The following is a 24,940-nucleotide window of genomic DNA, read 5'->3' on the forward strand; positions in this document are numbered from 1 at the left end:
CTGGCAGCCGGACAGGCAGACAGTCTTAGCCTTCCAGCCTTTAAGGTTCAGGTTCCATTCCACAGCGAGAGTCACTCGCCCCAGTCTTCTGACCACTCACCGTCGATTATGTCAGCCCCACTCTCCGCAGCGTTCCTGCGGAGTGTCATTATGTCAGCCGGCCCTTGTAGTTAGTTTAGTTACCTAGTATTGACTTGACATCCCCCTCACTTCTCACCCTCTCTTCAGGGGACTGCTTTTCCGCGGTGGCGAACTAACCGATGGGCAGAAGGACGGACACCCGCAGATTGTCTCAAAAATACCTGCTGAATCTTGATTATCTTCTATATATACAGTCATATCCTTGACAAGTAAAGGCATCCAGACACAAATCATACAAGACCTATAGACACACTGCGCCTCTCAACAACACAATATGTACCTGACCACTTGAAACCACTGGGAATATGAACCAAAAAAAAATATAATATAAAGAGATAAAAGGGAAAAGGTCCCCTAGGAAAGGACACCGCAATATGTGAAATGATATATAATGACCACTGTGTGGTATATAGATGCGACATCAAGCCGTCATTGCGGTAGCCTAGCCTCCGAGGAGCATCCAAGCGATCATGCCACCCCACGCACCAACAAAAACAATCGTCAAGATAGATGCACCGGCCTTGTCACCGGCTGTGATCTTCCGTGTCGCAGTCTTATCACCAGTGGTATCTCCTTTACCGGCATTTGGATCACTGGTACTGTTACCGCCAGTAGTGGAGGTCACTGGACCGGACTTCTTCGTCGTAATGAGAACGGATGAAAGAACATTGGTGACGGCGATTTCTTCCTCCATGCCGTTCCATCCATCCCACGACTTCGGGTACCACCGTACACCACACGTGTTGTTGCTCATTCCGCTGCAAGACGCGGCAGCGGCCTCGGCGGAGCCCTGCAGCTTCGGCAAGATCTGGTCATATGTCGAGGGAACCACCAACGCCACAAACCCGAGCCATCCGCTAAGCAGGCCCTTGAAGAGGATTTCGTTGTCGTTGCAAACCTCCAGGGGTTCACAGAGTTCCTCAGACATGATGTTGCCGCCGTACTTGGACGGGAAGAATGTGGTCAGAGTGACGTTCAAAAGACCATCCACGGCGGTCTTCCATTTGGCCTTGCCCGTCTGCGATTTTGTCTCACGTCAGCGTCCACACAACCAAAAGTCAGTCGGGTTTCGTCCTTACGTAGTTGTACATGTATGCGGCACCCATCAGATATGTTCCATAGTTGTAAGACCATTGGTTGTTGCCCTGCGTTGTGCATCCGTTATCGATGTCGGTAGAGTCTGCAACGTTCCACGTTTCGTTATTTAACAGAGGAACAGATGCCGACCAATCGAAGATCTTCTCGGCCCAGTCGGCGTACGTATCGTTGTTCGTGTAACGGGCGAGACGGGCAGCCAGCTGAAACAAGCCTCCGTTCGAGATTGAGTTCTTCATATCGTAACCAGCCTCGTACGGCCAGATCTGCCAGCGCAGCCCGCCTCCACAGTTCGACGAGTCCCAGCGTGCGACTTGGGTGTTGTACACGCCCTGAGCAAGAGCGAGCCAGGAATATCCGTCGGTCGAATCGGCGAAGTCGATCTCCGCCGCGGTCATCGCCGCAAGGCCCCAGAACATTTGATCGTCGTTACCCTACCCAGATGCCTTATGTGAGATTCCGTCCGAAAGTCTGATCCCACGCGAGCCGGATTACATACCAGATAACTACTGTAGTTGCTCGGCATGTAGTCGCAATCACCTGCTTGCCATTGCATACCTTGGCGAACTTCATCGTTGTAGGTGCTGTCTCCGGTATAATAATAGTAGAGAAGCAAACTCATGAACAGCGCACTGCCTTCCCACCACTTGGTGGGGAATGCTCCAGGAATTTGGCCGGTCTCATTGCCGTGGTACCAGGTCATTGACCCGTATGCTGTTTTGCTTGCCGCAGCCTTTATAGATGCTATTGCGACAGACGATGGTCAGTGTTCTGTGTGACAGCTTATCCGAGAATGCCACAAGATATCCCCGAATGGTATGGAAAGGTAGACGGCAGGCTGGAGGACGCGATAGAATCAAAGAGCGGAAGGCATACATTCACTGCTGATATCAATATCAATGGCATGAGTAACATGGCCGAAGAGAGCGGCATTTAGAAGCAGCCCTCCATGGAGAGCACCATGGAGGAAGCGCATGGTGGAAGGCGGCGACTTCGGAAGGCAATGGAGAAGGAAACGAGCGGCAGGAGGGTTCGGAGAAGGGAGAAGGAAAAAAAAAAACGAAGGAAGGTTACGGCTGACCAGCGGGGATGGGAGCCAAATAGGCGAAACGATCGAGAGGGGAAGGGAAAGAAGGAAAAGGGTCGGAGAGAGAAGGATAAGTTAGAATTGAGACTGAGAACGGGACAGGGAAAGAGTGAAAGAAGGATGATGGCGTTTGGCCGCAGCGGCAGCAGTAAGTTGCCAGTAGCAAGCAAAGCATACCTAGGTAGGGACTGCAGCAGAAGCAGAAAATGGGGCCGGGGGGGAAAGAGAGGGGGGAGCGAGACCCAGCACTGGACTGCTCTGCTAGCCGCCAACCCGTCTCAGGTTCCAGATTTTGTTGTTTGATTATTTATTGTTACTCATTTTCTCAAGTCGGAAAGGAAAAAAGGAGATTACTAGCAGACCAGTGGCTAGCCATGGGGGGAGGAAGAGGGACAATCGGGCGGACCACGTCAGCTTCGCTCGTGCAATGATCATTGAGAACCGTCCGGTTATTCTTGGAACAAATTGGGGACAGTGTGCCCATGGATGATGAATGGTGCGACAAGATTGTTCTGTCTTGGATCCAGGGTCGACCTCAATCCAGGCTTTTTCCGTCTGGGTGCTTTCTTGTCTGGGACATGGCTTTGGTAGTTGTAACCAGTCTTCATTGCCTTTTTACACTTTCCTGCCCCTGGTGGACATCGGTATGCGGTCGGGTCCCAAGCTTTTTTGCCCAGCGTTGCCAATATTGCCAACCCCCGATCGGTCCGTGTCACAACACACAAGCATGAGGCCATGTGCCGCTGAAAAAAAGTAAGGGGTGAGACATGACATTTTAGTTGCTGGGCGGTAGATCTCGATCCTCCAGGCTGGCTGGCAGGCTGGCTTTCTATCCTTGACTCAGCATGTCAGCACAGGTCAATATCTTATGTGCATTGAGCGATCGTATGTGAACACGAAGAAAAATAGATACTATGTATTTCTCTTTCTTCCTGGAGGCCACACTCACAGAGTTTTGGCTTGATGACGGAGTAGCGAAGATCAACACGCACATCACAGCGATGGCTGCCACTGCTGCCTTGTCTGCTGAGCATTGGGGGCCAGCCACCACTGCGTCATTTCCGAAAGCTGAAGGCAGGAAAATAGATACGAATACGACCAGAACCCGATCAACAAGGTTAACAAAGAAAGAGGTAGCCAAGTCAGTATAAGACAACACTAAACACCGCTGCAAAAGATAATCTTAGTCGTGAAACCTGTTCTCACAGATGACAGAGAGTATGGAAGAAGGTGATTGAAGTTGGGTGGTTTCGTACACCCCCGCAAGGGCTCGCCATTGGCTCCACTGCCAACTATGTAGCGCTCTTACTACCTCGTCCATATAACAACTTCAGTTCGCGGAATTACACTCGAATGGTTAAATGGGTACGGTAAGCATGACTTGCGCATTTATTTCTAACAGGTCGCTTACAAGATGTGCAAACTATGGGTATCAGTAACAGCACTGCAGAGAGCCAGCCTGGTGGCATGAGAGGTTACAAGCAGTTTGGTGCGAAATGTCAAATTTGGTCCAAGGAAAAGATAAACGTCGCTTTCCTTCCATGGACATGAGTTAGATAAGCATCCAGCTCGTGCTCCTCGTCGATGACAAACGAGATCTCGTTGCCTTTCTCGTCGCGGTCAGTACCCTCGATTTTTGTGATGACCGCGTCAGGATATCTCGCTGCAACCAAATGCTGGAGTTCCGTCACCGATCTGGCGGTCAACTTATCCACCCAGGTCTTAGCGTCTCCATGCAATGGACTTTGGGGGTGGATGCGGAGATAGACGGGCACGTGCAAGAGGGGCGACCCCAGCATCGGATCCACATAGCCAAAGGCATTGCCCGAGTCAGCATGAGCAGCGGTGGCAAAGGACGGGTCGTTCGCAGCTTGCAACAGAGAAGGGTCAATCTGTATGTCGCCCAAATCGGTGTTCGACACTGATGCACTGGCCAGGGCCTGCGAAGCCAGGGTGCTGATGCCATTCGCGATGCCACTGCCGAAGGTAGCACTGACGCTGACTGGGGGGCTCTCCAGATCCGGGCTGGGCACATGAGAGTGCGTGACCGACGACTTCCGGGCGGGATGTCGCTTGGTTTGGTCATCGCGAAGTCGTTTCATGACGTCGCGACAAAGGACCTCGAGGGCCTTGAGCTTGGTCGCATGCTCGGGATCCGCAGCGCCGGGGGCGAGGATGCGCCGTAGAAGCTCCGAGTTCTGGATCCATTGTTCCTTCAGTTCCTTCCAATGTTCGTCGCCCGCTTCCAGCTTACTGGTGAAATGATCCGCCTTGAGAGTATTGTAGAATGCATTCCGAATCTGACGACTCTCCTCCGGGTTGATGCCCAGAGCATTTTTCGCCTCGGCAATGGTCATCCGGCGCTCCAGCGTGCGCATCCGCTTCGTCACATCGGTACAGACAACATCCAGCGCCAACGACTTCACGTCCAGCTGATTCTGATCGTGAAACACCTGCTGGAGGTGATATGACTCCTGGATCAACTTGTTCTTTGCCTCCTGCCATCGCTCGGGCCCAGCCACCGTCTTCTTGATGAAGCCTGCCTCCTCACAGATCTGTTGAAACTGGTCCCGAATCTGCCGATACATCACATTATCCAGGTTCAGGTACTTCTTACTCTCGTCAATCGTCGTCTCCGAGGGAAATCGGGGCGGCCCTGGAGGATCCGCTGGCATGCCTGCCCATCCGCGCGTGCGCCGCCGTCGTTTCCGATTCGCCCACCGCTCCGCACTTTCTGCCTTCAACTTGTCCATTCGCTCTTTGCGCTTGGCCAAAGCCTCAGCCGACAAGGCTGGAGAGGCGGTCGGTGAAGTCGACGCGTCGTCGGTGGTGGCGACAGTGGTGGTGGTGGCAGCGGGGACAGCGGGGACAGCGGGGACAAGAGGCTCCTCATGCTCTTCATACGCCAACCCAGACTTATACACCTCCTGCTGCAGCGCCAGGAGACCTTCATCCTCCGGTAATTGCGGCACGGGCGTCTGCATCATCCTCGACTGCGATTTCATGCCGTTGGGGACGCGAAGCAGCCAGCGGTTCTTGGCGCGCACGCGCATCAGCTCCCGCTCCTTGATCTCGAACCCTTCCTCGTTGAGCATGCGCAGCATGTCTCGTTGGCTGGTGTTCCGCTCCCAGAGCTGTTTGACGCGCGCCACGAGTTCGACATTCTTGTGTGCTGGATTCTGTTTGGACGGGAAACCCCATCGCTTGAATTGGGTTTGGAACGCTCGTTTACTGGGGGAGAAACAATTGGCTGTCAGTGAGACAAAAACGAGAGGAGAGAGAGAGAGAGAGAGAGAGAGCGGATCGGCGCGGGGAGACGGGTCGAGATTTCGGAAATCAAGGGTTCAATGATTAGATACACGAATGTCAAAAAGACTCACTCACCTCGGTGCAAATTGATAGACACTCTTCATATATTCCATGATCTCCTCGAGCGCCTTCTTGTCCTTAATATACATCTGAAAGCAGATTTCCCGCTTTCCCTCCCAATCGTACACCATCCTGACAAAGAAAAGCCGCGCGGCGGCGGCGAAAGCGGCACCTTCTCTTTTTCCCTCCGCAGGGGGAAGACGGCCGAATGCCCCAGGGGTGAGTGACACACCCAACGAAAGGGAAGGGAGGGAGGAAAGGCGAGGAACGCCTTCTCGCTCTCGACAAAAGAGAGAGTGAACGAGCTGGTGAGTGGAGTACGGGTTGTATAGATCGCCAAACAGACGTCGGTTGTCCTTGTTGTACCCCGTAGTGCGTCTGGCCCTGGAACAGTGTCCGGTGAGCTTTCTGGACAACCGTAGTAGGTTTCGCGTTGGCAGGTGGCTTTCGAAGGGGGTGAGACGGAAGTGTGTGGAATACGGAGAGTCATTGACACCAGGAGTGCGAGCTGTTCAGTGGGTCATGAGTAAAGCCCACGTGACTGGCACGTCATCATCGCCGGCCCACCTTTTCTGCCGGCCACGAGTTCCCCAGCTTCGGCAGGCGGTAATCAATTGAACAGTTTTCCCGGCTACTTTTTTCCCCTTGTACACCTGTAAAATCGTGCCGCGAGGTCGCGAGGTTCCTTAGTTTCTGCCACCTCTGGCGGTGACCTACGCGGTGAGGAGCGCTCATTCTGCCCATAAGCAAAGGCGGTACGATGTTGAACAGTTTTCCAGATAACTTTTTTCCCTCTGTATACCTAGTGCAGAACGAATTCTCGTTACGAGGTTACTTAGTTTCTGCCATATGGGCGGTGTCCAATGCGGTGAGAGTCACTACCACACCACACCCGGTCCTCCCTCCCGCCCTCCCACCCCCAAAAAAACCGGGGCCCGCCGATCCTCCGATTGCGGCGGTTTCTCTATCGGCCGTTTATAATGAGCTCGAGTCACACTTAAACTCTCCCTGATTCTTGCACCACCACCTGCCTACCAAAAATTCCGCAATTCCACCATGGCTGCTGCTGCTAGAACCCTTCGCATTGGTACGTTAGTCTGATTCTGTGATGTTTGTGCATCGCGAGAGCATCCAATTGATATCCTCACTCCATCTATACAGGTCTCATCCCCGGAGACGGTATCGGACGGGAGGTCATCCCGGTGAGTCACTTTTCCCAGTAATGGTTACAATTGCTACTCAGCCACGACACCCCTAAACAAAAAGAAACTGACAACAAGCTCCAAACAGGCCGGTCGCCGCGTTCTGGAGGCTCTCCCCTCCTCGCTGAACCTGAACTTCAGCTTCGTCGATCTGGATGCCGGATTCGACACCTTCAAGCGGACCGGTACCGCTCTGCCGGACAAGACGGTCGAGACCCTGAAGAAGGAGTGTGATGGCGCTCTGTTCGGAGCTGTGAGGTAGGTTCCTGGCCCTGCCCCTTGATCCCCTAACTTCGCCTACCATCGCCACCATACTAACCCAAGCCACGAAATACAGCTCCCCCAGCACCAAGGTCGCCGGGTACAGCTCACCCATCGTCGCGCTCCGCAAGAAGCTCGACCTGTACGCCAACGTGCGGCCCGTCAAGACCACAGCCGGGGGCAGCCACAACGGCAAGCCGATCGACCTGGTGATCGTGCGCGAGAACACGGAGGACCTGTACGTGAAGGAGGAGACGACGCGCGACACGGCGGAGGGCAAGGTGGCCGAGGCGATCAAGCGGATTTCCGAGCGGGCGAGCTTCCGCATCGCCAGCATCGCGGGCGAGATCGCGCTGCGGCGCCAGAAGATCCGCACCGCGGGCCCCCCGGGACTGTCCACGACCGCCCGCACCAGCCCGATGGTGACGATCACGCACAAGTCGAACGTGCTCTCGCAGACGGACGGGCTGTTCCGCGAGACGGCGCGGCGCGCCCTGGCCGCGGACCGGTTCGCCGGCAGCGTCGAGGTCGAGGAGCAGATCGTCGACTCGATGGTCTACAAGCTCTTCCGCCAGCCCGAGTACTACGATGTCATCGTCGCGCCCAACCTGTACGGCGACATCCTGTCCGACGGCGCCGCCGCCCTCGTCGGCAGTCTGGGCTTGGTGCCTAGCGCCAACGTGGGCGATGGCTTCGCCATCGGCGAGCCCTGCCACGGTAGCGCCCCCGACATCGAGGGCAAGGGCGTCGCCAATCCCATCGCCACCCTCCGCAGTGTCGCCCTGATGCTCGAGTTCCTCGGCGAGGAGGCCGCCGCCGCCAAGATCTACGCCGCCGTCGACGCCAACCTCGATGAGGGCAGGTTCCTCTCCCCCGATATGGGCGGGAAGGCGACCACCCAGCAGGTTCTGGATGATGTCCTCAAGCGTATGTAAGAGGGTAACGCTGCGGTTTGGTGTATATTAGCGAGAGGTAGGGATTGGGTAGAAGTACACAAAAAGTAGGAACAATTGCGGTTTTGTATGCCTGATATAGCCGGATTGGGGAAAAGAATTGATGTTCATGCTGTTAGCGACTCGTCTGTGTGGTGTACAGTAACTTAGGAGCTTGAAGTAGTTAACGGCGCCTGAACAGATATTGTGTCTGGTATTAGCATTCGGTCCGTCCACACTCAGGAGGTTGACGTCGCACAACCTACGTAGTGCATGTTCGTCAACGCCTGTCCACATTTCAACAAACTCGGTAGCAAATTGGCCACATTCCTTGATTTCAGTATATATAAGAGTTGGGTTGTGTATCCAGAGCCCAAAGGCTTGCTGCCCAAGACCATAACATCTGATATGACATTCAGACTGCAACCACCTCGGCCCTGATCCGTACTTCAGCCTGGATCTTCTGTACTGTACCAATGAGTAGCCGCGTGCCAAAGCCAAATCTTATAAGTGCAGTACCATCGCAAGCCCATGCGTAAATCAATAAATGCAAAACATACAACTCATATCTCATCTTTCTCGTGTTCTCGGTCAGAGCAAAAATATCCAAAATGCCCCCGAAAAGCGTATATACACCGAGGTCAACTATACAGACATCGAGACAATCGACTACCAGAAAGAAAATCGTCGTCAAACAACGGAGAATCAAACCAAAATATCAGCTCAATCACTCCAACCGGATCCGCCTCTGATTCCACCGTTCCCGCGCCCGCTCAAACAGCGTCGGCAACTCATACCCCCAATGGCAGAGCATGCCGGCCACGAAGCCGACGGCATCGTTCTTAAACCCGACCAACAACCCCACGGTGACCATCATGACGGTCCACCTGCGCTTCCGCTCCCAGTCGCTCAGCATCGGGCCGATCTCCTGCGCGCCGTCGCCGGCGAACCCGTGGCTTGCCTTGCGGATATCCCGCGCCCCGGTGGTGTTCAGCGACTCGCCCACGCTGACCAGTTCCAGGCCGGCGGCGATGACCATCACGCCAAGCAGGGCGGTGGGGAAGCGCTTCAGCAGGCCGACGAGGGACTCACCGAAGAAGACGCCAATGATCAGCTTGAGAGCCCCCAGGATGATGACGCTGGCGCCGGACCGGGCGCCAAAGCGGTACTGGGCCGCCAGACCGCCGGAGCCGTGGCAGACGGGCATTGCGCCGAACCAGCATCCGATGAGGTTCATGCCAGCCACGCTGAGGCCAACGGAGGTGATGGAGGGGGTCTCCAGGGTTGGGAGGAGGTCCCCAGCCAGGTGAACAACGGCGACGACGGAGTTCAAGGTCGTCAGGGGGATCTGGCCGACACCCGCGTCTAGAGCGCCGATGCGCCATTCGTGGGCGGATGGGATGACGGTATGGGGGTGCCAGAAGATGAGAGAGGGGAGGTCGGAGGCCAGCGCACTGCCGATGACTGCAAACGAGAGCCCTAGGATGAAGACGAGCAGGGCGTAGGGCACGTTGCGGTAGACGTTGGTGATGATCAGGAACAGGAAGGCGGCCACGGCCCAGATGCGGTTGTCAGTCCAGGACGGGTATAGCCATCCGAGGGACGAGAGAATCGAACCCCCTGACGCGATGATCAAGGAAAGACCGGCTCCAACTTGAATGCCTTTGATGACGGGAATGGGGATGGCATTGGCGAACCAGTTCAGGAGTCCGGTTATACTGAAGAGGAAGACGCAAGCCCCGACAAAAATACCGGCGGCGGCGATGGCTCCGTTGGTGAAAGTGCGAGCAATGGCCACGGCAGCGATGGCTTTCATGGGCTGTACGGGTAATGGAATCCCGAAGAAGAGGCCTGTTAGAATGTTAAACAGACCGGAGAAGATGAGAGTGCTCGAAAGAGAGACAGTGCCATTGACAGCGAGGGCGATGGCAATAGGCAGGAAAGTGCCCAGATCGCCCAGAGAGCCGGAGACCTCCGACACATAGTGATGTCGAAAGGTGTGGAAATTGTGCGAGGTCACTCGACGGAGATTCATGGTGAGAGAGAATGGGGAAGGAAGTATACGGAGAGATACATCCAGAGGGGTGGGTGAGGAAGTACTCGGTGGCAGTAAAAGAGAGGAGGACAGAGAGAAAAGAAGCAGGGCAGGGAAGCTGAGACAATGAGGAGATGATGATGGAACCGATGGAACCTCGTATCGGGTGAAGAGGGAGGCGATAAGCTGGGGTGGGATTGTTTAGATTGTTTTAGGATTGGCTTCCATTCCCCGCACGGCACAAGAAGGAGTGAACTTAGACTACCTCCCAGTACTGTATACTGTATACTGTATACTGTATACTGTATAGATCAGTTCCAATCTGCTGTCAACTTAATTCCTAACTTAATCCGTTTATCTGGTTTATCTGCGGAAAAAGCAACCCCACAGACAGAAAGACAACACAACACAACACAAACAGGGAAATCCAGGGAAACAAACAACGCTGACACAAACCGGAACCACTTCCGCCTGTCATCCGTCGGCATTCTCATCCGGTCCACTCAGGTTAACTTATAACTTAGTATTCTCCGATATACCAAGCCAACTCATTATATACAATCTTCACGATACTCTTTTATCTGTATACTTCCCATTAACACCACCTCATGTACATTCGAAGTAGATAGGCAGCAGTAGGAGACAACCCCCCCCCCCACAACCACGCAGCAATGTAATCTCCTCCTCCTCCTCCCCCTCCATCCCTTACCGCAAACCCCCTTCCCCCCGCAAAAATCCCTCATCCCTCACAAAAACTTCCCACTCGAAAACCGACTCCCAAAATCCGCCGCCTTACTCATCATCTCCCGCCTCTGCGCATGGGAAATCTTCCCCGCGAGCCCCATATCCTTCTCGCGATCAAACGCCCGCTTACTCGGATCATCCTCCTCCTCCTTGTGGGCCTTCTTATGCTTTTCGCGCGCCGCCGCGTCCTCCCTCCGCTTCTCCTCATTATACCGCTGAATCTTCTCTTGCATTGCCTTGGACGGCTGAGTCTGCTTGGCCCCTGCGCCGCCACCACCACCACCACCAGCCCCCGAATCATGATTCCGCGGCGCCTGCACGCCCAGCACCTCGTCCTGGAGCCGCTTCATTTTCTGATCCGGGGTCTCCGTCCACGTTACATCGACGCCACCGCCAGAGGCGCTGGCGTTGCCGGCGCGGGGCCCGGACTGGAAGCGCCGGTTTTTCAGGCGGGTGGGGTCGACGCGTGCGGTGCGGTCGGAGGGTTCGAGGGGTTCGAGCATCCAGGCGTCGCGTGTGGGTTGTGTTGGTTTTGTGGTGGAGGTGGAGGTGGAGGTGGAGGTGGATGGTGGGGGTTGGGTGGGTTGTGCGCTGCCGGCTGGTGGGGGGAGGGTTGGGCCGAAGTCGTCGTCGTCGTCATCCGAGCTGTCGCTGTCGCTGTTGTTGTCGGTGGCAGTAGCGCTGGGTTTGTGGGTGTTGTTGTCGTCGTCGTCGCTGGGGCTGGTTTGCGCCGGTGGAGGAAGGGAGGGGCCGATGACTCGGCGGCGTTTGCTGGATGCGTCTTCCGGCTCGACGGGCGCGGGGCTGGGGCCAACGGTAGGGCCAACGGTAGGGCCGGCGTATTTGCGCTTCTCTGGTTGTTGGTCCATTGTTGTTCGAATTTCGGATGAGTTTGTTTCGAGGTGAGGTGAGGCTGTCTTGCGAAAGACAGCGTAAAGAATGTGTCTCTTGGGAATTGCAAGTCCTGCTTGCGCGGTGAGCCTGGGGGCTTCGATAAAGATGCTATGTGAGGTAGTAAGGTAAGATTGTAGGAACTCAAGATTGGGCGCTGTAGCAAAGGTTGAAGTTGAAGTTGAAGTTGAATGCGACGAGGCGTCCCGTGCAAACCAGGCAAAGCGTCAAAGTGGGATCATGTGATCTGATACTGCACGCCAATCTCGGTCTCGTCTTATCGATAACCATTTCCCCTGCCCATTTAATCGCCCTCGATAAGATGCGAGCGACAATAGCTAGAGTACTCATTATCCTCATCATGGAAAGTCAGTCATTCCAGTCTTACAATCCCGACGTTCTAACCTACATAAGCACAAGATCTACAACCCCACATGATCTGAGGAACAAAATTCCAGTCATAAGATTAATTTAACCCGCTTTTTGCCCCAAATTTTGAATACTCAAACAGCCCAAGAACCCGAAAAGCCCCACACGGATATATGTACATAACAAAAGGTAGACACAGACATACAAACAAACCAACAACAACAGCATAGGCGATTACGTGATCGGACTATTTATTGCTTGTTGGCCCGCTGCGCCAACAGGTTCAACGCACTACCAGCCAGGATGAACCCGCACTGGTCGGGGCTGAGAGTGTGGCGGACGGGGATGACGAGCTGCTCACCCGAGCGCTTGGTGACGTGCAGCTGGATGGAGCCCTGACCACCGGCCTGAAGGACATCGTACAGGCCCTCGGTGGCGACCTGATCGCAGGCATCGATCTTGTCGTAGTCGGCCGGTTTCTCGAAGGTCAAGGGGACGACACCCTGCTTCTTGAGGTTGGTCTCGTGGATACGGGCGAAGCTCTTGGAGACGATGATGCGGCCGCCCAGGTAGCGGGGCTGCAGGGCGGCGTGCTCGCGGGCACTGCCCTCACCGTAGTTCTCTTCGGCGACGACCAGCCACTCGGTGCCCTGGGACTTCCAGTGGGCAGCCAGATCGGGGATCGAGTACTGCTTGCCGGCCTCGTCGTAGGCCACGTTGGTCTCGCCGGTGGCGGCGTTGACGGCGCCAATCAGTGTGTTCGCGGAGATGTTGGGCAGGTGACCCTTGTACTTCAACCACGGGCCGGCCGCGGAGATGGTATCGGTGGTGCACTGGCCCTTGACCTTGTAGAGGACCTTCAGACCAGAGAGCTCGCCCTTGGGGAAGGGAGCGAAGGGCTCCAGCAGCGCCAGACGGTCGGAGGTCGGGGAGACGATCACCTCACAAGAAGCGTCAGGAACAGCAGCGGTGGGCTGGAAGTCAGGGTTGCCGTCGGCAAATCCCTGGCCGGGGAGGGCCTGGCCCGTAGGAGGCTGGAAGCGGAACTCCTCGCCACTGGGGGTCTTGATGCTGTCCGTCATGGGGTTGAAGGTCGTGCTGCCGGAGTAGACCATAGCAGTGACCAGCTCGGGGGAAGCCAAGAAGTTCATGGTCCGGCGGTTACCGTCATTACGGCCGGGGAAGTTGCGGTTGTACGAGGTCAGGATGGCATTGTCCTCGCCCTTGGGGACGCCGTCCGTGCGCTTCCACTGACCAATGCAAGGTCCGCATGCGTTAGCCAACACGGTACCTCCCGCCTGCGAGAAGGTCGACAGCGTCTGGTCACGATCCAGAGTAGCCCGAATCTGCTCGCTACCAGGCGTGATGAAGAAGTCGGCTTTGGGCTTGAGGCCGGCCGCGGTGGCCTGTTTGACCAAATGCTCAGCACGGGTCATATCCTCGTAGGAGCTGTTGGTGCAGCTGCCAATCAGACCGGCTCCCAAGGTCTGGGGCCAGCTCTTCTCACGGACGGTATCCGCGAAAGCAGACACGGGAACCGAGAGGTCCGGAGTGAAGGGACCGTTGATGTGAGGCTCCAGGGTGGACAAATCGATGGTGATTAACTGGTCGTACTGGGAACCGTTGTCAGCCCGCAGGAGGTTCTGGGGTCCAGAGGCGGCAATCTCAGCGGCAGCCTTGGCCACATCGCCACGGTGAGTAGCCTGAAGGTAAGGAATGTGGTTGGGAGAGAAGGGGAAGACGGAGGTGGTCGCGCCAACCTCAGCACCCATGTTACAGATGGTAGCCATGCCCGTGCAGCTCAGAGTCTCCACACCGGGGCCGTGGTACTCGATGATGAATCCGGTTCCACCACGAACCGTCAGCTTGCCAGCCAAGTGAAGGATGACGTCCTTGGGAGAGGCCCAGCCGTTCAGCTTGCCCTCCAGACGCACACCCAAAATGCGAGGCGCCTTCAACTCCCATGGCGCATCGACGAGAGCGTCAACGGCATCCGCACCACCAACACCAATGGCAATGGCACCAAGACCACCAGCATTGGGGGTGTGACTGTCCGTGCCCAGCATCATCAGACCAGGAGCCGAGTAGTTCTCGAGCACGCTCTGGTGAATGATACCAGCACCGGGAGGCCAGAACTCGATACCATATCGCTTAGCAGCGCTCTCCAGGAAGTCGAACACCTCGCTGTTTCCCTGAATCGAGGCCGGCAGATCGACGTCGGCACCGCGCTCACCCACAATCATGTGGTCGCAGTGGATACTGGCAGGGACCGCAGTCGAGGGCAAGCCGCAGGACATGAACTGCAGCAGAGCCATCTGCGCAGAGGCGTCCTGCATCGCCACACGGTCAGGCTTCAACTTCAAGTTGGCCTTGCCGCGGATGTCCCGTCCATTGTTGGTGCCGGTCAACAGCGACTCCTCAGGGTTGTCCAAGTGGGCGTAGAGGATCTTTTCGGCCAACGTGAGAGATCGCGAAGAACCCAAGACTCGACGGACTTGTTCCAGATTCCGCAGAATCTTGGGGTAGGGGGGCATGCGCGAGGACGCAGGGGTCGAAGAGGCCTCGGTGGCCAGACCACGGCGAGCGAATAGTCTTTGCGGGGAGAGGCACTTCGGGGCCAACTGGAAAGTGGAGAGAGTAGTGTGTCAGTTCCAATCTATCTGTCGCTTGAGGATAAAGAAGGAGGATCCAAGAGTGCACCACATACCCTCTGAGAGGCGGAGGCCCGCTGCCAAACAAGCTGCCGCACCATTGTTCTTTGCAGGAGAATACTGTGAAGAACAATTGCACAAAGAAGGAAAAGAAAAAGGTAGATAAATGACTTGAGGCGAAGGAGTCATTCTTATTCTCGACCTTTAGTCGCCCTTTGATTATCCTTGCCCTGATTGGCTCCCGCCACCGCCGATGCCGGGAGATCGACTCCAGACAGATACGATACCGGAGCTGTATTGTCATTTTCCCACTTTGAGTAAGGACGGAGGATCCCGACGCAGGCCAATCTCTGAGTCATCCAGCCCCCTGTGTATCGGGCGGTATCAACGCTATACCCTCCATACAAATTTATACTTCAAGGTTTAACAACATTTGCAAGTGAAGTCGTGGAGACCTGAACAGCCGGGGGTATATACTCTGATAGTATCTAGTAGATCTATACACACTGTGCAATTTTCATTTTTTGGCGACAGGGTTGTACTCAGTCAACCACCCCAATGTCATCCGCCCAACTTGGCTGGATGCTGCGACACACTCCTTCGTAGTCCTGGAATCTCTGCGAATCCTGCACCAATCCAGGCGTTGTCCAAAACATGGTCCAGTTGGTGTCGTTCAGCTTCCACGTTCCCTGCGAGCGCTCAAAATACCATTTGTTCACCGGGTTGTCCTTACGGCTGCGCCAGCACACGCCATTCGGGAAACAGGACCGCACCATCGCGTTGAACACAATATCCGCCACACCTCCCGCGCCCTGACTGCGTTTCAAAACCGCAAACTTATCCAAATATGGAACCATGCGGGCCTGACTCGCCTCGCTTCCGTCATCCTCGACTCCAGGCGGCAGTTCCCATGTTAAGATAGCACCTCCTTCATATTCTCCAGCAATGATCAGCCCCGCCAAACGGCCATTGACACGGTTCAGGTAGTCCTGCACGTCAAGTTTGCGATTGAATGAGTCCTCAATCAGATGAACCAGGCGCGGAAGGTCGATGCATGGGTCATCCAATCCCAGCTGCGGGCGATTTTGGGCAGTCCACACCTGGACTCGCGGATTCGGGATCAAAGTCAGAGGCATGCCTCGTTTGACAAAGGTTGTATGTAAGCCAGGCGTAGTAACAGAGGCTGGCCGTCCGTGCATAGCTGCGCGGCGACTCAGAGGCAAAGATGAAGAAAGTAGAGGTTTGTCGGTAAGGAGATTATGGATCAGAGGGTTTCGCTGCCGACGGGTACCCACCGCAGAAAGGTCTGGCGCAAGACCATGTGAGGATTGAGCCGAATTCGCGACTTCGAGAGGCGAAGTTATGATTCCAGAAGAGGCCGATGGTAGCAATGCGAGTGCCGCTTGGCTTAGCTGTAAGTTCTCGAGATGGCCATCGATAGCACTCGCTTCCAATGCGGGAAACGACGGGCAGTCGGATTGTCCCGAAGGAGGATTCTTCTCTGCTTCCAATGCGGACTGCCGCACTTGCCGCAACTCTTGTAGGATATCGCCAAACTCTTGCTCCATGTTGATGAAGACGTGAGACGACTGAGGGCCACTGAGCGCGGGAATACCCCCAAGAGGATCTAAGAGAATGACACGGTCCAGCGAAACTTCTGCCTGCAGGTCCTTGATCCTCTGCGCCGTGAGCAGAGGATCTTCATCAGGATCAGGTACTGTTGCCAGTCCCGCAAGTTCTTTTGCCAGTGCAAGGATGGCATCGTTGCCAGAGACGGCGACAGCCCGGGGAACTTCCTCGGTGTAGGCGACAGGGGCCGCAACCACAATCTGGCCATCCCGCAACGGGCCAAGCAGCACTTTCCGCGAGGACACTTTTAAAGCCGGTGGCTTCGTAGTTGAGATAGACAATACCGAGTCAATGTGGGCAGATTTCGAATCTGGCTGAGCGTCGACCGCCAACGACAGCCGATCGGCCTGCTCTGCAGCGATCTTCCGCAGCGCATTGAGATCCTCGCCCGTGCCCGGGTCGACCACTACGCAGCATGCCATCCCCAGACGGTTCAGCTGGGACAAGGTTTTCGCCACGCCATTGATTGTGTAATCGTCCAGGAGTTGCGGGGTGGTAATCTTGATCAGGGCCAGATGAAGCCGCTGGGTGATGGTCGGCGGTGGGGGACTGGGGGTGGTATCATGAATAAAGACCGGCGACTCGTAGACCGACCGGGAGGCACCGTAGAACGAACCCAGGTTGACCCCGGTGGATGAGGGTATAGCCGCAGAGGGGATCTTCACATCTGTCACGAAGGGTTTGGGTGCTGCCTGGTTTGCGCTGATCTGGTGCTGGGCCTTGAGACGAGCAAGGTAAGACTTGGCTTCTCGCTTCGTCGACGCGGAGTTCAACAAACTAAGAAAGAAGTCCTAGCCCTGTCAGCTTTGCGATTGCGTGGGGAAAGGTGGTTGTGTCAGGGTCAAGAAAAGAGGTGTATATCGCATACCCGATCCAGCAACTTCTCCTTGGCGCGGCGGCCCAGTCGCTCATAGCTCCGACTGCTGGACGAGAATTCAGCGCTTTGCTGAACTCGTCGTTCGGTTGTAGACGAGATATTTCTCCTTGCAGAAGGACACCATACTGGGGGTTGGCTGCTGCTGCTGCTGCTGTTGTTTAGAGAAGCATTGTTTTGCTGTGGGAGTGAGGGCGAAGTCAGCCCGCTATTCACATACTCATACAATATGAGTCAGTCATTGTTCGGGCCGAACGACATACCTTGAGTCGCGAGGACTTTGCAGTCCTTAGCCCCGTCAAAGTCCTAGAGCTCATGTTTCATTCCTGGCAGAGATACAAAACACACATGCCAGGCAGGAATCCATAGAAAAAAAAACTTGAGGAATAGAGGTTTAGGGGGGGGGGAGAGAAGGTGGAGGGGGGGAGGGGGGGAAGACCTCGGGTGTTGAGGGAATAATTGAAGAGGGAAAGCAATCAACGCGGGGAGCTTTTGGGCCGGTCGGAGGCAGCGCGAAAAATAAAAATTAATGCGAATGACGCATCGTCCGTTGTCGGACCGGATCGGCTCCGAGACATTTTCAATCTAGATAAGGGCAAATTTCCCATCAGTGGAGTCCCTGTCCCATGGGCCATAACTACAGTACAGTACATCCCCCTTGTCATTGATTATCTTCAAGATTCAGCATGAGCATGAGCTCAGTCTGTGTCTTCCCAACCTAGGGACGGGTAATCCCCTTGGAGTATCTTCCTACACAATCCATAAGCCTCGAAGAGCAAACATCTTACCTCCGATCGGACTTCCAAACCCTCTGCACAACATGCACGACATGGCAAAACAAAATGCATAAGCGCGCAGAATTCGGGCAGCGAGATGGGTCTAGTAAAACTCGTGGCTGGTACCTTAGTCTATAACTTGCAACTTGCAAGGACGAACCAGACCCAGTCCGAAGTCCCGAACCACAATCAAATTATCAATCAGTAAAAGGTATCCACTTCATGGGTCTGTCCCCTCCTTCTCCTCGTCCTCCTCCTCCTGGTCCGGCAGACGACTCTTCCGTTGCTGAAGAATGTAACCTGATCCAGCTGTAAGGCTGACTGATCCTGGTGGTAAGATTCACCCAAAAACAACCACACCACGTCGTACTGAGTATAAGTGGTAATCTCCGAGGTCCACCCCACCAACTACGCCATGTAGTACTGGTACCTGATCCTCCAACGTGGCATTGGTCTGCATGTACGGCAGGAACAACAATCGCAACAACAGCAAGTAGACTGAATCGAGCACCTGTCATATCATAGGTAAGGATCTTCTCGAGCGGACAGAAAAGAATACGTACGGTACCCCATCAATCTTGAAGAGATGAATCCTCCCGTCCCAACGAGAGACATCGGGAGTCGGAGATCGGGGGTCGGGGCTTGACCAACCACTCCAATGAATGGACCCATTAATTTTTTCTTCGTCTGCTTTCTCCTTTCATATCCCGCCTGGACGAGAATCTTCTCTTCTTTCCTGTTCTATTTTCGTCAAGAGGACTGTACTACTATGTTGGAGTACAACGTGGCTTGCAAGTCGACCATGTGCATGTGCATGTGCATGTGCTGTCGACTTGGGCTGTGTAACATGCAAGATGCGCGAGACGGCTTTGCTGGATTATGACAATCGGAGGAATTGGTTCGAGATGGTGCGTGTCAATTATCTGATGGCCCAGCTAGCAGCATAAAGAAATCAACCCTTCAGGGGCCATGTGAGGATTGTTAGACAGAGCATTCCATCCGAGCATCGAACAATGTACTGTACAAGGAAAACCAAGCACATCAGTCGCAGCTGGAGGGAAGGTGGCCGTGGGAAGGATGTATGCTTAAGTACCTTGTAAAGTCCACATGCCGCGCTACGACTGTCTTTCCTCGATGCACGAGGCTGTATTAGACACACATCACAAGGGTCAGCTCCTCTTGATTCCACCACCTCAAGACAACTAACTACATGGGAGGGTTCGGTATGTTATGTACGAGGTAATGGAGATCGAGTATTGAACAGCTATATTGTACAAGAATGAATTATGTCATCTGGTATCTAGAGTAGAGTTACATGTCAACAAGTAAAGCATTTTAGGCTCCCCATGAAAAAAAGAAACACCTGAACCAATAGCAGAAAGACGACATGACCGAGAATCCGTGAGGCAAGAAGACGCTATGATGCATCTAGACGCCGAACATGGAATCACTCACACCTCCACGACCGCGAGAGCCATAGTTATCGCGAGAGCCGTAGTTACCTCGGGGGCGGTTGTTATCGCGAGAGCCGTAGTTGTCGCGAGAGCCGTAGTTACCTCGGGGGCGGTTGTTATCGCGAGAGCCGCGCTGGTCGAACCCACCGCGAGAACCGGAGCCATCACGAGAACCATAACTACCACGATAGTCGCCGCCGCCACCGCCCGACATCTTGTAGCCAAAGCGACCAGATGGTCTCGAACTACCACCACGGAAGTAAGGGGCCTCCTTGAGGCCCAGACCGTGAATGGCAAAGTTCTTCATACCCTCCATAGCGTACCGGCCCAAAACACCCTCCGCGTGGTTTCCAAAGGTGGTAACTGCCTCCGTCCGCTCGTCGGGGTGAATGTCTTGAGCAGCATTCTTGATCTGCTCAATGTGCTCATTGGTTTCCTCGTTAACCATATCCTTGGTTGCCGTTTCGAGAGATCTGTCAATCTTGAGCGGGAGACCAGCCAACTTAGACTGTGCGTACACCTTCTCGTCCTTGTGCAGGTAGAGCCATCCTTCACCCTTCTTGTGGGCACGGGCCGTCCGTCCCAAGCGATGGATATAGGTCTCGCGGTCCCGAGGGCAGCCGAGTTGAATGACATGAGTTACGTCGGGGTAATCCATACCACGGGCCGTGACATCAGAAGAGAAAAGAATACCCTCCCTGGCAGCACGGAATTGCTGGGAAGTGCGGGTTCTTGCAGCCTGAGTCAATTTGGAATGGATCTCGTACAACGGCATGTTGCCGAAAGGATGGCCACTGCGGAAGTCTCCGGGGACGTTGAGCAGCCGGTCGAAGATCTGGAAAGCCAAGCTGGTCAACTTGGTGGTGTTCATATAGACGATAGCCTTGAAAGGACGGAGCTCCGGATTCTCGGTGCGCTTCGCCAGGTAGTTCGTGCGATAGTTCTTCACCATCTCAAGGATGCTAGCGAAACCGTTCTCATAGCCGTTCATGATAACGGTTCGCTGGGGAACGGACATGTGAGTCGGGGCTTCGTTCTCGTCGATGGTCTTGACATTCTTGAATCCAGGCTTCATCATGGTATTCACCAAGCGGAGCACATCACGATTCATGGTGGCGGAGAACATCAGAGTCTGGCGATCGACCTTGAGGGGGTCAGGCAGCAGCTCCGCAATCTGCTGGATATCCTGAGAGAAACCTTCGTCCAGCAAACGATCGCACTCGTCCAGAACGAAAGCGGAGAGATTAGGAGCACGGATACCGGAGTACGGGCTGGACAAAACGTCATACAGACGGCCGGGAGTACCGACCAGGATGTGGCAACCCTCGTTCTGGCACTTTCTCAAGTGCATAGCCTTCTGTGTGCCACCAACGGCAGTCTGCACCTGAACACCGGTTCCGGCCACCAGGCGCTGAGCCTCAGTGGCGATTTGCTCAGCCAGCTCTCGGGTGGGTGAGATGATGATGGCGCGAATGTCCCCGGCCCTCATCTGTTGCTTCGCAAATCGCGACTTCGGCAGACCGGCGAGTACCTTCTGGACAACAGGAACCAAGAAAGCAAGCGTTTTACCTGTTCCAGTCTTCGCTTGACCAAGACTGATGAAAAGAAAAAAAAAAAAGTTAGTCTCGCATTCTTCCAGAACGAAAACAAGAGAGGCAAAAGCCACGCAGTAAACTCACCAGTCAGAACCGTCTAGCGTGTAAGCAATGGTCTGGCTTTGCACATCGGTCATGGTTGTGATCTTCATTCTTCTCGTGATGTTGTCGACAAAGTGGGGATCGATTTTGCCCTGCAACTGGCTGAAGTTGACCAGCTCTTCGGACTCGGTCGTAGGAACAGCATTCTCAGCCTCCTCCTGGGCGGCAGAGACCGAGAAGCGAACGGGAGACGTGTGGAATGATGATCTGCTGAGAGTTTGCGTGATGGGGGTAGCTGAAGGAATGATCCATTGAGCAGCGCGCTGCGAAGTCGTCTTCACCGCGAGAGCTCGAGAAGCTCGCAGCGCGTGGGACACACCAGCCCGGCGGAAAGCACCCAACATGATGAATTAAACAGGGAAAAAAATATGAATGAGAGATTTGGTATATAGAAACTCGATTCACAATCGATAAAAAAGAGGGGAAAGAGATGGGGGGAAAGGGAAGAAAGGATGCAGAACGATGGCTGCAGAAGGGGGCGGATGGAAGGTCAATAACTCAAACAAAACTTCTCCGTCGGGATAAGAAAAAACTCGCGGCAGAAAATCTCGGAGGCCAAAGCGGTGACGCCACGCCGGAAGCCGTGCCGTCACGTGGAGATAAGTCGATATAACCCGATTGGGTAAGTCCTTTCATCGTTGCATGTTTAAGATACCTGCTAAAGTACCCGTAGTATCAGCTCAGGGAGGTGGAGGATATGCGAGTCGGAGGGAAAGTGATAGTGAAGCAAGAACCTGGGCATGCTGCAAAGCTGTTGTGGTTGACTCAGACTAGTATTCAGTATTCCCTACGTGAGATTAAATATCCTTTGATGACCCGACCTTCCAGCCATGCTACCCCTCTTGCTTCTCTCATTCAGATATAGCTTGCATAATACATTCTGAGATTAAAAGTATTAGTGGTCTGTTATCGATAAAGATGAAAGTCAACTTAAAATCCTTCTACGATAACTCCATGACTCCTTCTGAAGTTGGACCAGAGACTCCTCGAGAGCAGCAACCTTAAACGACACCCCACTGACCATTATCCATGGCACCCCGACAATCAACAACAATCATAACATGTAGCCCCACCACCTAAGACTCAATCTCCCCCTGGAACTCCCTGGTCAGCGAGTACACCGACAGATCCGAGAAGCTTTCATGGGTCGCCGCTGTCCCGCGCGGCGCCGACGAAGTCGCCGAGGACACATGGACAGGCGACATGAGATCCCGCACATGGCCCGGGAAAAGCCCCTTGTCGAGATCACTCTGCCACAGCCTGCGCGAGGCATCGAAGGCCTTGTTCACAAGGACCCGGCGAGCAGCCTCGTACTCCTGAAACAGGGTCGATAGGGGGCAGCTATCATCGCGGTGCTGGGCGAGGATCTGGGTGAAGATGAGAGCGTCTTCGATGGCGTAGGCGGCGGATTCGTCACGAGGGGGCATCTATGTCACCAGGGAATGAGTGAAATGATCAGAATATTTGGGAGACAAGGGAGTTTAAGAACACATAAAGCAGAGCACATTGGGGAAAGAGGCGACATACCGCATGCGCAGCATCTCCCAGCAGAAGAACCCGCCCCTTGTACCATTTCCCGCGCTGGCGTACTTGGTACACCGGGTACAGCGCCCAGTCTTCGATGCGATCGACCAGTTCTCGGATGCTGGGCAGAGTGGACTTGCCAAACTGTGTTCGTACCAGGTATCGAATGGACATCTTCATGCTGGCTGCGGATTGGGGGTTCGTGGATGCAGCCTGATATCGTTCGATGAGATGCTCGTTGACACGCAGGATGGCAGCAGCAAAAATCTTCTCGCGTGCCGGGTCACAGTAGCTGGTGAGCAACGAGCTATGGCGGGTGAAATGCACCGCGGTCTGGTCAAAGTGCATCGGCAGGGTGAACTCCTGCGCATCCACGATACTCTGAATAAAGGAGATCCCCGTATACTCTGATCGATTGCCCGGGTCGACAATCTGCGTTCGAGTGATGGAATGCACCCCGTCACAGCCGAGCAGTAAGTCTCCGGTGGCGACTGCTCCGTTCTCAAACTCGAGCGTCACGCTGTCATCGGTGGTACTGCCGCCCACCACTTTGGCGTCATAAGAGACCGACACATTCGGGAGGCCGCGGATGACGGCCAACATCGCACGCGACAGCGCACTGCGCATCACTCGACGGCCCTTGTAGCCCCCATATCCGCGTCCCTTCTCGTCGGTGAACCGTAAGGGGCCCAATCGACGACCAGACCGTAACGAAAATAGTTCGATGATATCGACCTCGATCCCCGCATCATTGCCCATCCGATTCAGCTCGGCCAAGACCCCCAGCTGATGTAGGTAGTTCTGCGCGATGGGAGTCAAACTGATAGCGCCTCCAGAGGCGGAAGGACCCGCCGCTCCCTCGTATACGGAGATCTTCAAATCGGGGGTGGAGGAGCCCAGCTCCTTCGCAAGCGATATGGCGCAAGCGAGTCCGGCAATGCCAGCGCCCGCAATGAGGATATTGCGGGGCATCTCTCGATCGATGAACAGGTAGAGATCTAGCTGGCTCGACTAGCGACACGGACCGTTTTGTTATATGTTATGTATGTACAGTACAGTACAACCGGCGATTGACCCTTGTCTCCCGTATGAAATCAAAGCACTGTACTGTCGTCAAGGGAACACAAGCGCGACAACAGGGATACGACCGATGACGATGACGACGCTCAATCCATAGTTCACACGCCCGGATCGTTTAGGGAAGAGGGGGTTGGTTGGCTGTAATCGTCACTATTCCTTGGTCGGAGAGACCAATAAAATCGATATCGATAAGGGCACAGAGCACGCACTGACGCCAGCCACGATCGGGAAAGAGGGTCAAGTGTCAACCGTTCAATCAATGAAGTCAATCCTTTGTCTCGGGAGTTGGCAATTTGACAAGTGGAACTTGGAATGACAACCGAAACAAGGCAGGAAAGAAGATTAGCGAGAGAGAGAGAAAAAATAAGATAGCACACTGGGGAGCAAACAAATTCCTACTAACGAATAATTGCTAGTTTGGCCGGCCAGACTCTGGAAAGATTGCAATTAACCGTTTTCTGGCCCCTAATAACGGTCGCAAGCGCCAGCACTACGTACTGAGACGCACTGCAAGCCTAGGAGAATACTCCGTATGCAATACCTCAGGTGTGAACTGGCTCCAGGCTGGGCTGGTAAAGTGGCAACTGGAACCCAACAGGGTAAAGCGGCTCCGCTGCCGGCCGAGACTGTCTTTTCTATGGCCAATCACGGAAGCAAAGGGGGCTGCAGAAAGGCCGAACCGGGTCCGACTACGGCTCAGGTAGTCTTTCCGATTGGTTTAAAAGAAGCACGCATAAGCTCCAGTCGGTGATGGTTGTTGGTCCCTTCACGGCATTTTTTCAGTGCCTCAGGCGGCCATTTGGTACCTTACGGTCTCACCTCGATATCGGGCAAACAAGGTTGAGTGAAAAAGAGGAACCGTCCAACGCAGGGCAGAGGCAGGAACCGGTGAAGAACCTCATTCCAGTGTTCTCAGTAGGGCACCTCACTGCAGATGGCCATCGGCACCTAGGCGGTCAAATGAATCTGGCCCTAATTCTTCCCCGATGAAATTGTTACTAGGTAATGATTGTTCTAGTTCATTTCTTGCCATGACACTTCCACATCTTCTCCGGGGCACGGTCTAAATCATTAGGCTTTAAATAGTGAAAGTAAAAAGTGCGATTGGATTGGATAAATGCGCAAGCCC

The 24,940-nt window shown here is 54.5% G+C and overlaps 9 protein-coding genes across 9 annotated transcripts; 1 reads left to right on the forward strand and 8 right to left on the reverse strand.

Moving 5' to 3' along the window:
- Positions 1–302: 302 nt before the first annotated feature.
- Positions 303–2,555, reverse strand: BO95DRAFT_444729 (glycoside hydrolase family 76 protein). The gene is made up of 4 exons (XM_025586950.1): positions 2,113–2,555; positions 1,736–1,980; positions 1,221–1,670; positions 303–1,159 (listed from the first exon to the last, which is right to left on the reverse strand). Exons 1-4 carry the CDS (start codon positions 2,210–2,212, stop codon positions 584–586), a joined length of 1,371 nt encoding a protein of 456 aa, XP_025440476.1. The 5' UTR covers positions 2,213–2,555; the 3' UTR covers positions 303–583.
- A 1,151-nt stretch (positions 2,556–3,706) lies between these two features.
- Positions 3,707–6,151, reverse strand: BO95DRAFT_516017 (Clr5 domain-containing protein). The gene is made up of 2 exons (XM_025591789.1): positions 5,708–6,151; positions 3,707–5,554 (listed from the first exon to the last, which is right to left on the reverse strand). The coding sequence occupies exons 1-2, from the start codon at positions 5,821–5,823 to the stop codon at positions 3,823–3,825; spliced, it is 1,848 nt and encodes a 615-aa protein (XP_025440477.1). The 5' UTR covers positions 5,824–6,151; the 3' UTR covers positions 3,707–3,822.
- A 521-nt stretch (positions 6,152–6,672) lies between these two features.
- On the forward strand, positions 6,673–8,278 carry lysB (homoisocitrate dehydrogenase lysB). The gene is made up of 4 exons (XM_025586951.1): positions 6,673–6,779; positions 6,854–6,894; positions 6,983–7,152; positions 7,232–8,278. Exons 1-4 carry the CDS (start codon positions 6,749–6,751, stop codon positions 8,088–8,090), a joined length of 1,101 nt encoding a protein of 366 aa, XP_025440478.1. The 5' UTR covers positions 6,673–6,748; the 3' UTR covers positions 8,091–8,278.
- Positions 8,279–8,392: 114 nt separating this feature from the next.
- Positions 8,393–10,282, reverse strand: BO95DRAFT_444734 (putative sulfate/molybdate transporter). The gene has a single exon (XM_025586952.1). The coding sequence runs from the start codon at positions 10,120–10,122 to the stop codon at positions 8,815–8,817; it is 1,308 nt and encodes a 435-aa protein (XP_025440479.1). The 5' UTR covers positions 10,123–10,282; the 3' UTR covers positions 8,393–8,814.
- A 564-nt stretch (positions 10,283–10,846) lies between these two features.
- On the reverse strand, positions 10,847–11,932 carry BO95DRAFT_444735 (GPALPP motifs-containing protein 1). The gene has a single exon (XM_025586953.1). It carries the CDS (start codon positions 11,733–11,735, stop codon positions 10,869–10,871), a length of 867 nt encoding a protein of 288 aa, XP_025440480.1. The 5' UTR covers positions 11,736–11,932; the 3' UTR covers positions 10,847–10,868.
- Positions 11,933–12,194: 262 nt separating this feature from the next.
- On the reverse strand, positions 12,195–14,907 carry BO95DRAFT_516021 (aconitate hydratase ACO2). The gene is made up of 2 exons (XM_025591790.1): positions 14,834–14,907; positions 12,195–14,747 (listed from the first exon to the last, which is right to left on the reverse strand). Exons 1-2 carry the CDS (start codon positions 14,876–14,878, stop codon positions 12,378–12,380), a joined length of 2,415 nt encoding a protein of 804 aa, XP_025440481.1. The 5' UTR covers positions 14,879–14,907; the 3' UTR covers positions 12,195–12,377.
- Positions 14,908–15,232: 325 nt separating this feature from the next.
- Positions 15,233–17,701, reverse strand: arg2 (acetyl-CoA:L-glutamate N-acetyltransferase). The gene is made up of 3 exons (XM_025591791.1): positions 17,544–17,701; positions 17,275–17,460; positions 15,233–17,197 (listed from the first exon to the last, which is right to left on the reverse strand). Exons 1-3 carry the CDS (start codon positions 17,595–17,597, stop codon positions 15,320–15,322), a joined length of 2,118 nt encoding a protein of 705 aa, XP_025440482.1. The 5' UTR covers positions 17,598–17,701; the 3' UTR covers positions 15,233–15,319.
- Positions 17,702–19,306: 1,605 nt separating this feature from the next.
- BO95DRAFT_516023 (DEAD/DEAH box helicase) lies at positions 19,307–21,687 on the reverse strand. The gene is made up of 2 exons (XM_025591792.1): positions 21,190–21,687; positions 19,307–21,105 (listed from the first exon to the last, which is right to left on the reverse strand). Exons 1-2 carry the CDS (start codon positions 21,549–21,551, stop codon positions 19,485–19,487), a joined length of 1,983 nt encoding a protein of 660 aa, XP_025440483.1. The 5' UTR covers positions 21,552–21,687; the 3' UTR covers positions 19,307–19,484.
- A 596-nt stretch (positions 21,688–22,283) lies between these two features.
- BO95DRAFT_417735 (FAD-dependent oxidoreductase) lies at positions 22,284–23,703 on the reverse strand (the record flags this gene model as incomplete). The annotated part of the gene is made up of 2 exons (XM_025584427.1): positions 22,284–22,634; positions 22,735–23,703. The coding sequence occupies 2 exons, from the start codon at positions 23,701–23,703 to the stop codon at positions 22,284–22,286; spliced, it is 1,320 nt and encodes a 439-aa protein (XP_025440484.1).
- Positions 23,704–24,940: the final 1,237 nt, after the last annotated feature.

Source organism: Aspergillus brunneoviolaceus, assembly GCF_003184695.1.
Source record: "Aspergillus brunneoviolaceus CBS 621.78 unplaced genomic scaffold BO95scaffold_49, whole genome shotgun sequence".
In the NCBI taxonomy this organism is placed as follows: domain Eukaryota; kingdom Fungi; phylum Ascomycota; class Eurotiomycetes; order Eurotiales; family Aspergillaceae; genus Aspergillus; species Aspergillus brunneoviolaceus.

Excerpts from the sequence above, each read along its gene's own strand:
- BO95DRAFT_444729 (XM_025586950.1), bottom strand. The coding sequence starts at position 2,212 with ATGCGCTTCCTCCATGGTGCTCTCCATGGAGGGCTGCTTCTAAATGCC. Across the intron at positions 1,981-2,112 it reads TATTGATATCAGCAGTGAAT|CATCTATAAAGGCTGCGGCA; the intron begins GTATGCCTTCCG and ends CTGTCGCAATAG. Across the intron at positions 1,160-1,220 it reads CCGCATACATGTACAACTAC|ACGGGCAAGGCCAAATGGAA; the intron begins GTAAGGACGAAA and ends ACAAAATCGCAG.
- BO95DRAFT_516017 (XM_025591789.1), bottom strand. The coding sequence starts at position 5,823 with ATGGTGTACGATTGGGAGGGAAAGCGGGAAATCTGCTTTCAGATGTAT. Across the intron at positions 5,555-5,707 it reads GTCTATCAATTTGCACCGAG|TAAACGAGCGTTCCAAACCC; the intron begins GTGAGTGAGTCT and ends TTTCTCCCCCAG.
- lysB (XM_025586951.1), top strand. The coding sequence starts at position 6,749 with ATGGCTGCTGCTGCTAGAACCCTTCGCATTG. Across the intron at positions 6,780-6,853 it reads TGCTAGAACCCTTCGCATTG|GTCTCATCCCCGGAGACGGT; the intron begins GTACGTTAGTCT and ends CCATCTATACAG. Across the intron at positions 6,895-6,982 it reads TCGGACGGGAGGTCATCCCG|GCCGGTCGCCGCGTTCTGGA; the intron begins GTGAGTCACTTT and ends AGCTCCAAACAG.
- BO95DRAFT_444734 (XM_025586952.1), bottom strand. The coding sequence starts at position 10,122 with ATGAATCTCCGTCGAGTGACCTCGCACAATTTCCACACCTTTCGACAT.
- BO95DRAFT_444735 (XM_025586953.1), bottom strand. The coding sequence starts at position 11,735 with ATGGACCAACAACCAGAGAAGCGCAAATACGCCGGCCCTACCGTTGGC.
- BO95DRAFT_516021 (XM_025591790.1), bottom strand. The coding sequence starts at position 14,878 with ATGGTGCGGCAGCTTGTTTGGCAGCGGGCCTCCGCCTCTCAGAGG. Across the intron at positions 14,748-14,833 it reads GGGCCTCCGCCTCTCAGAGG|TTGGCCCCGAAGTGCCTCTC; the intron begins GTATGTGGTGCA and ends TCCACTTTCCAG.
- arg2 (XM_025591791.1), bottom strand. The coding sequence starts at position 17,597 with ATGAGCTCTAGGACTTTGACGGGGCTAAGGACTGCAAAGTCCTCGCGA. Across the intron at positions 17,461-17,543 it reads CAAAGTCCTCGCGACTCAAG|CAAAACAATGCTTCTCTAAA; the intron begins GTATGTCGTTCG and ends TCACTCCCACAG. Across the intron at positions 17,198-17,274 it reads AGGAGAAGTTGCTGGATCGG|GACTTCTTTCTTAGTTTGTT; the intron begins GTATGCGATATA and ends TGACAGGGCTAG.
- BO95DRAFT_516023 (XM_025591792.1), bottom strand. The coding sequence starts at position 21,551 with ATGTTGGGTGCTTTCCGCCGGGCTGGTGTGTCCCACGCGCTGCGAGCT. Across the intron at positions 21,106-21,189 it reads ACGCTAGACGGTTCTGACTG|TCTTGGTCAAGCGAAGACTG; the intron begins GTGAGTTTACTG and ends TCTTTTCATCAG.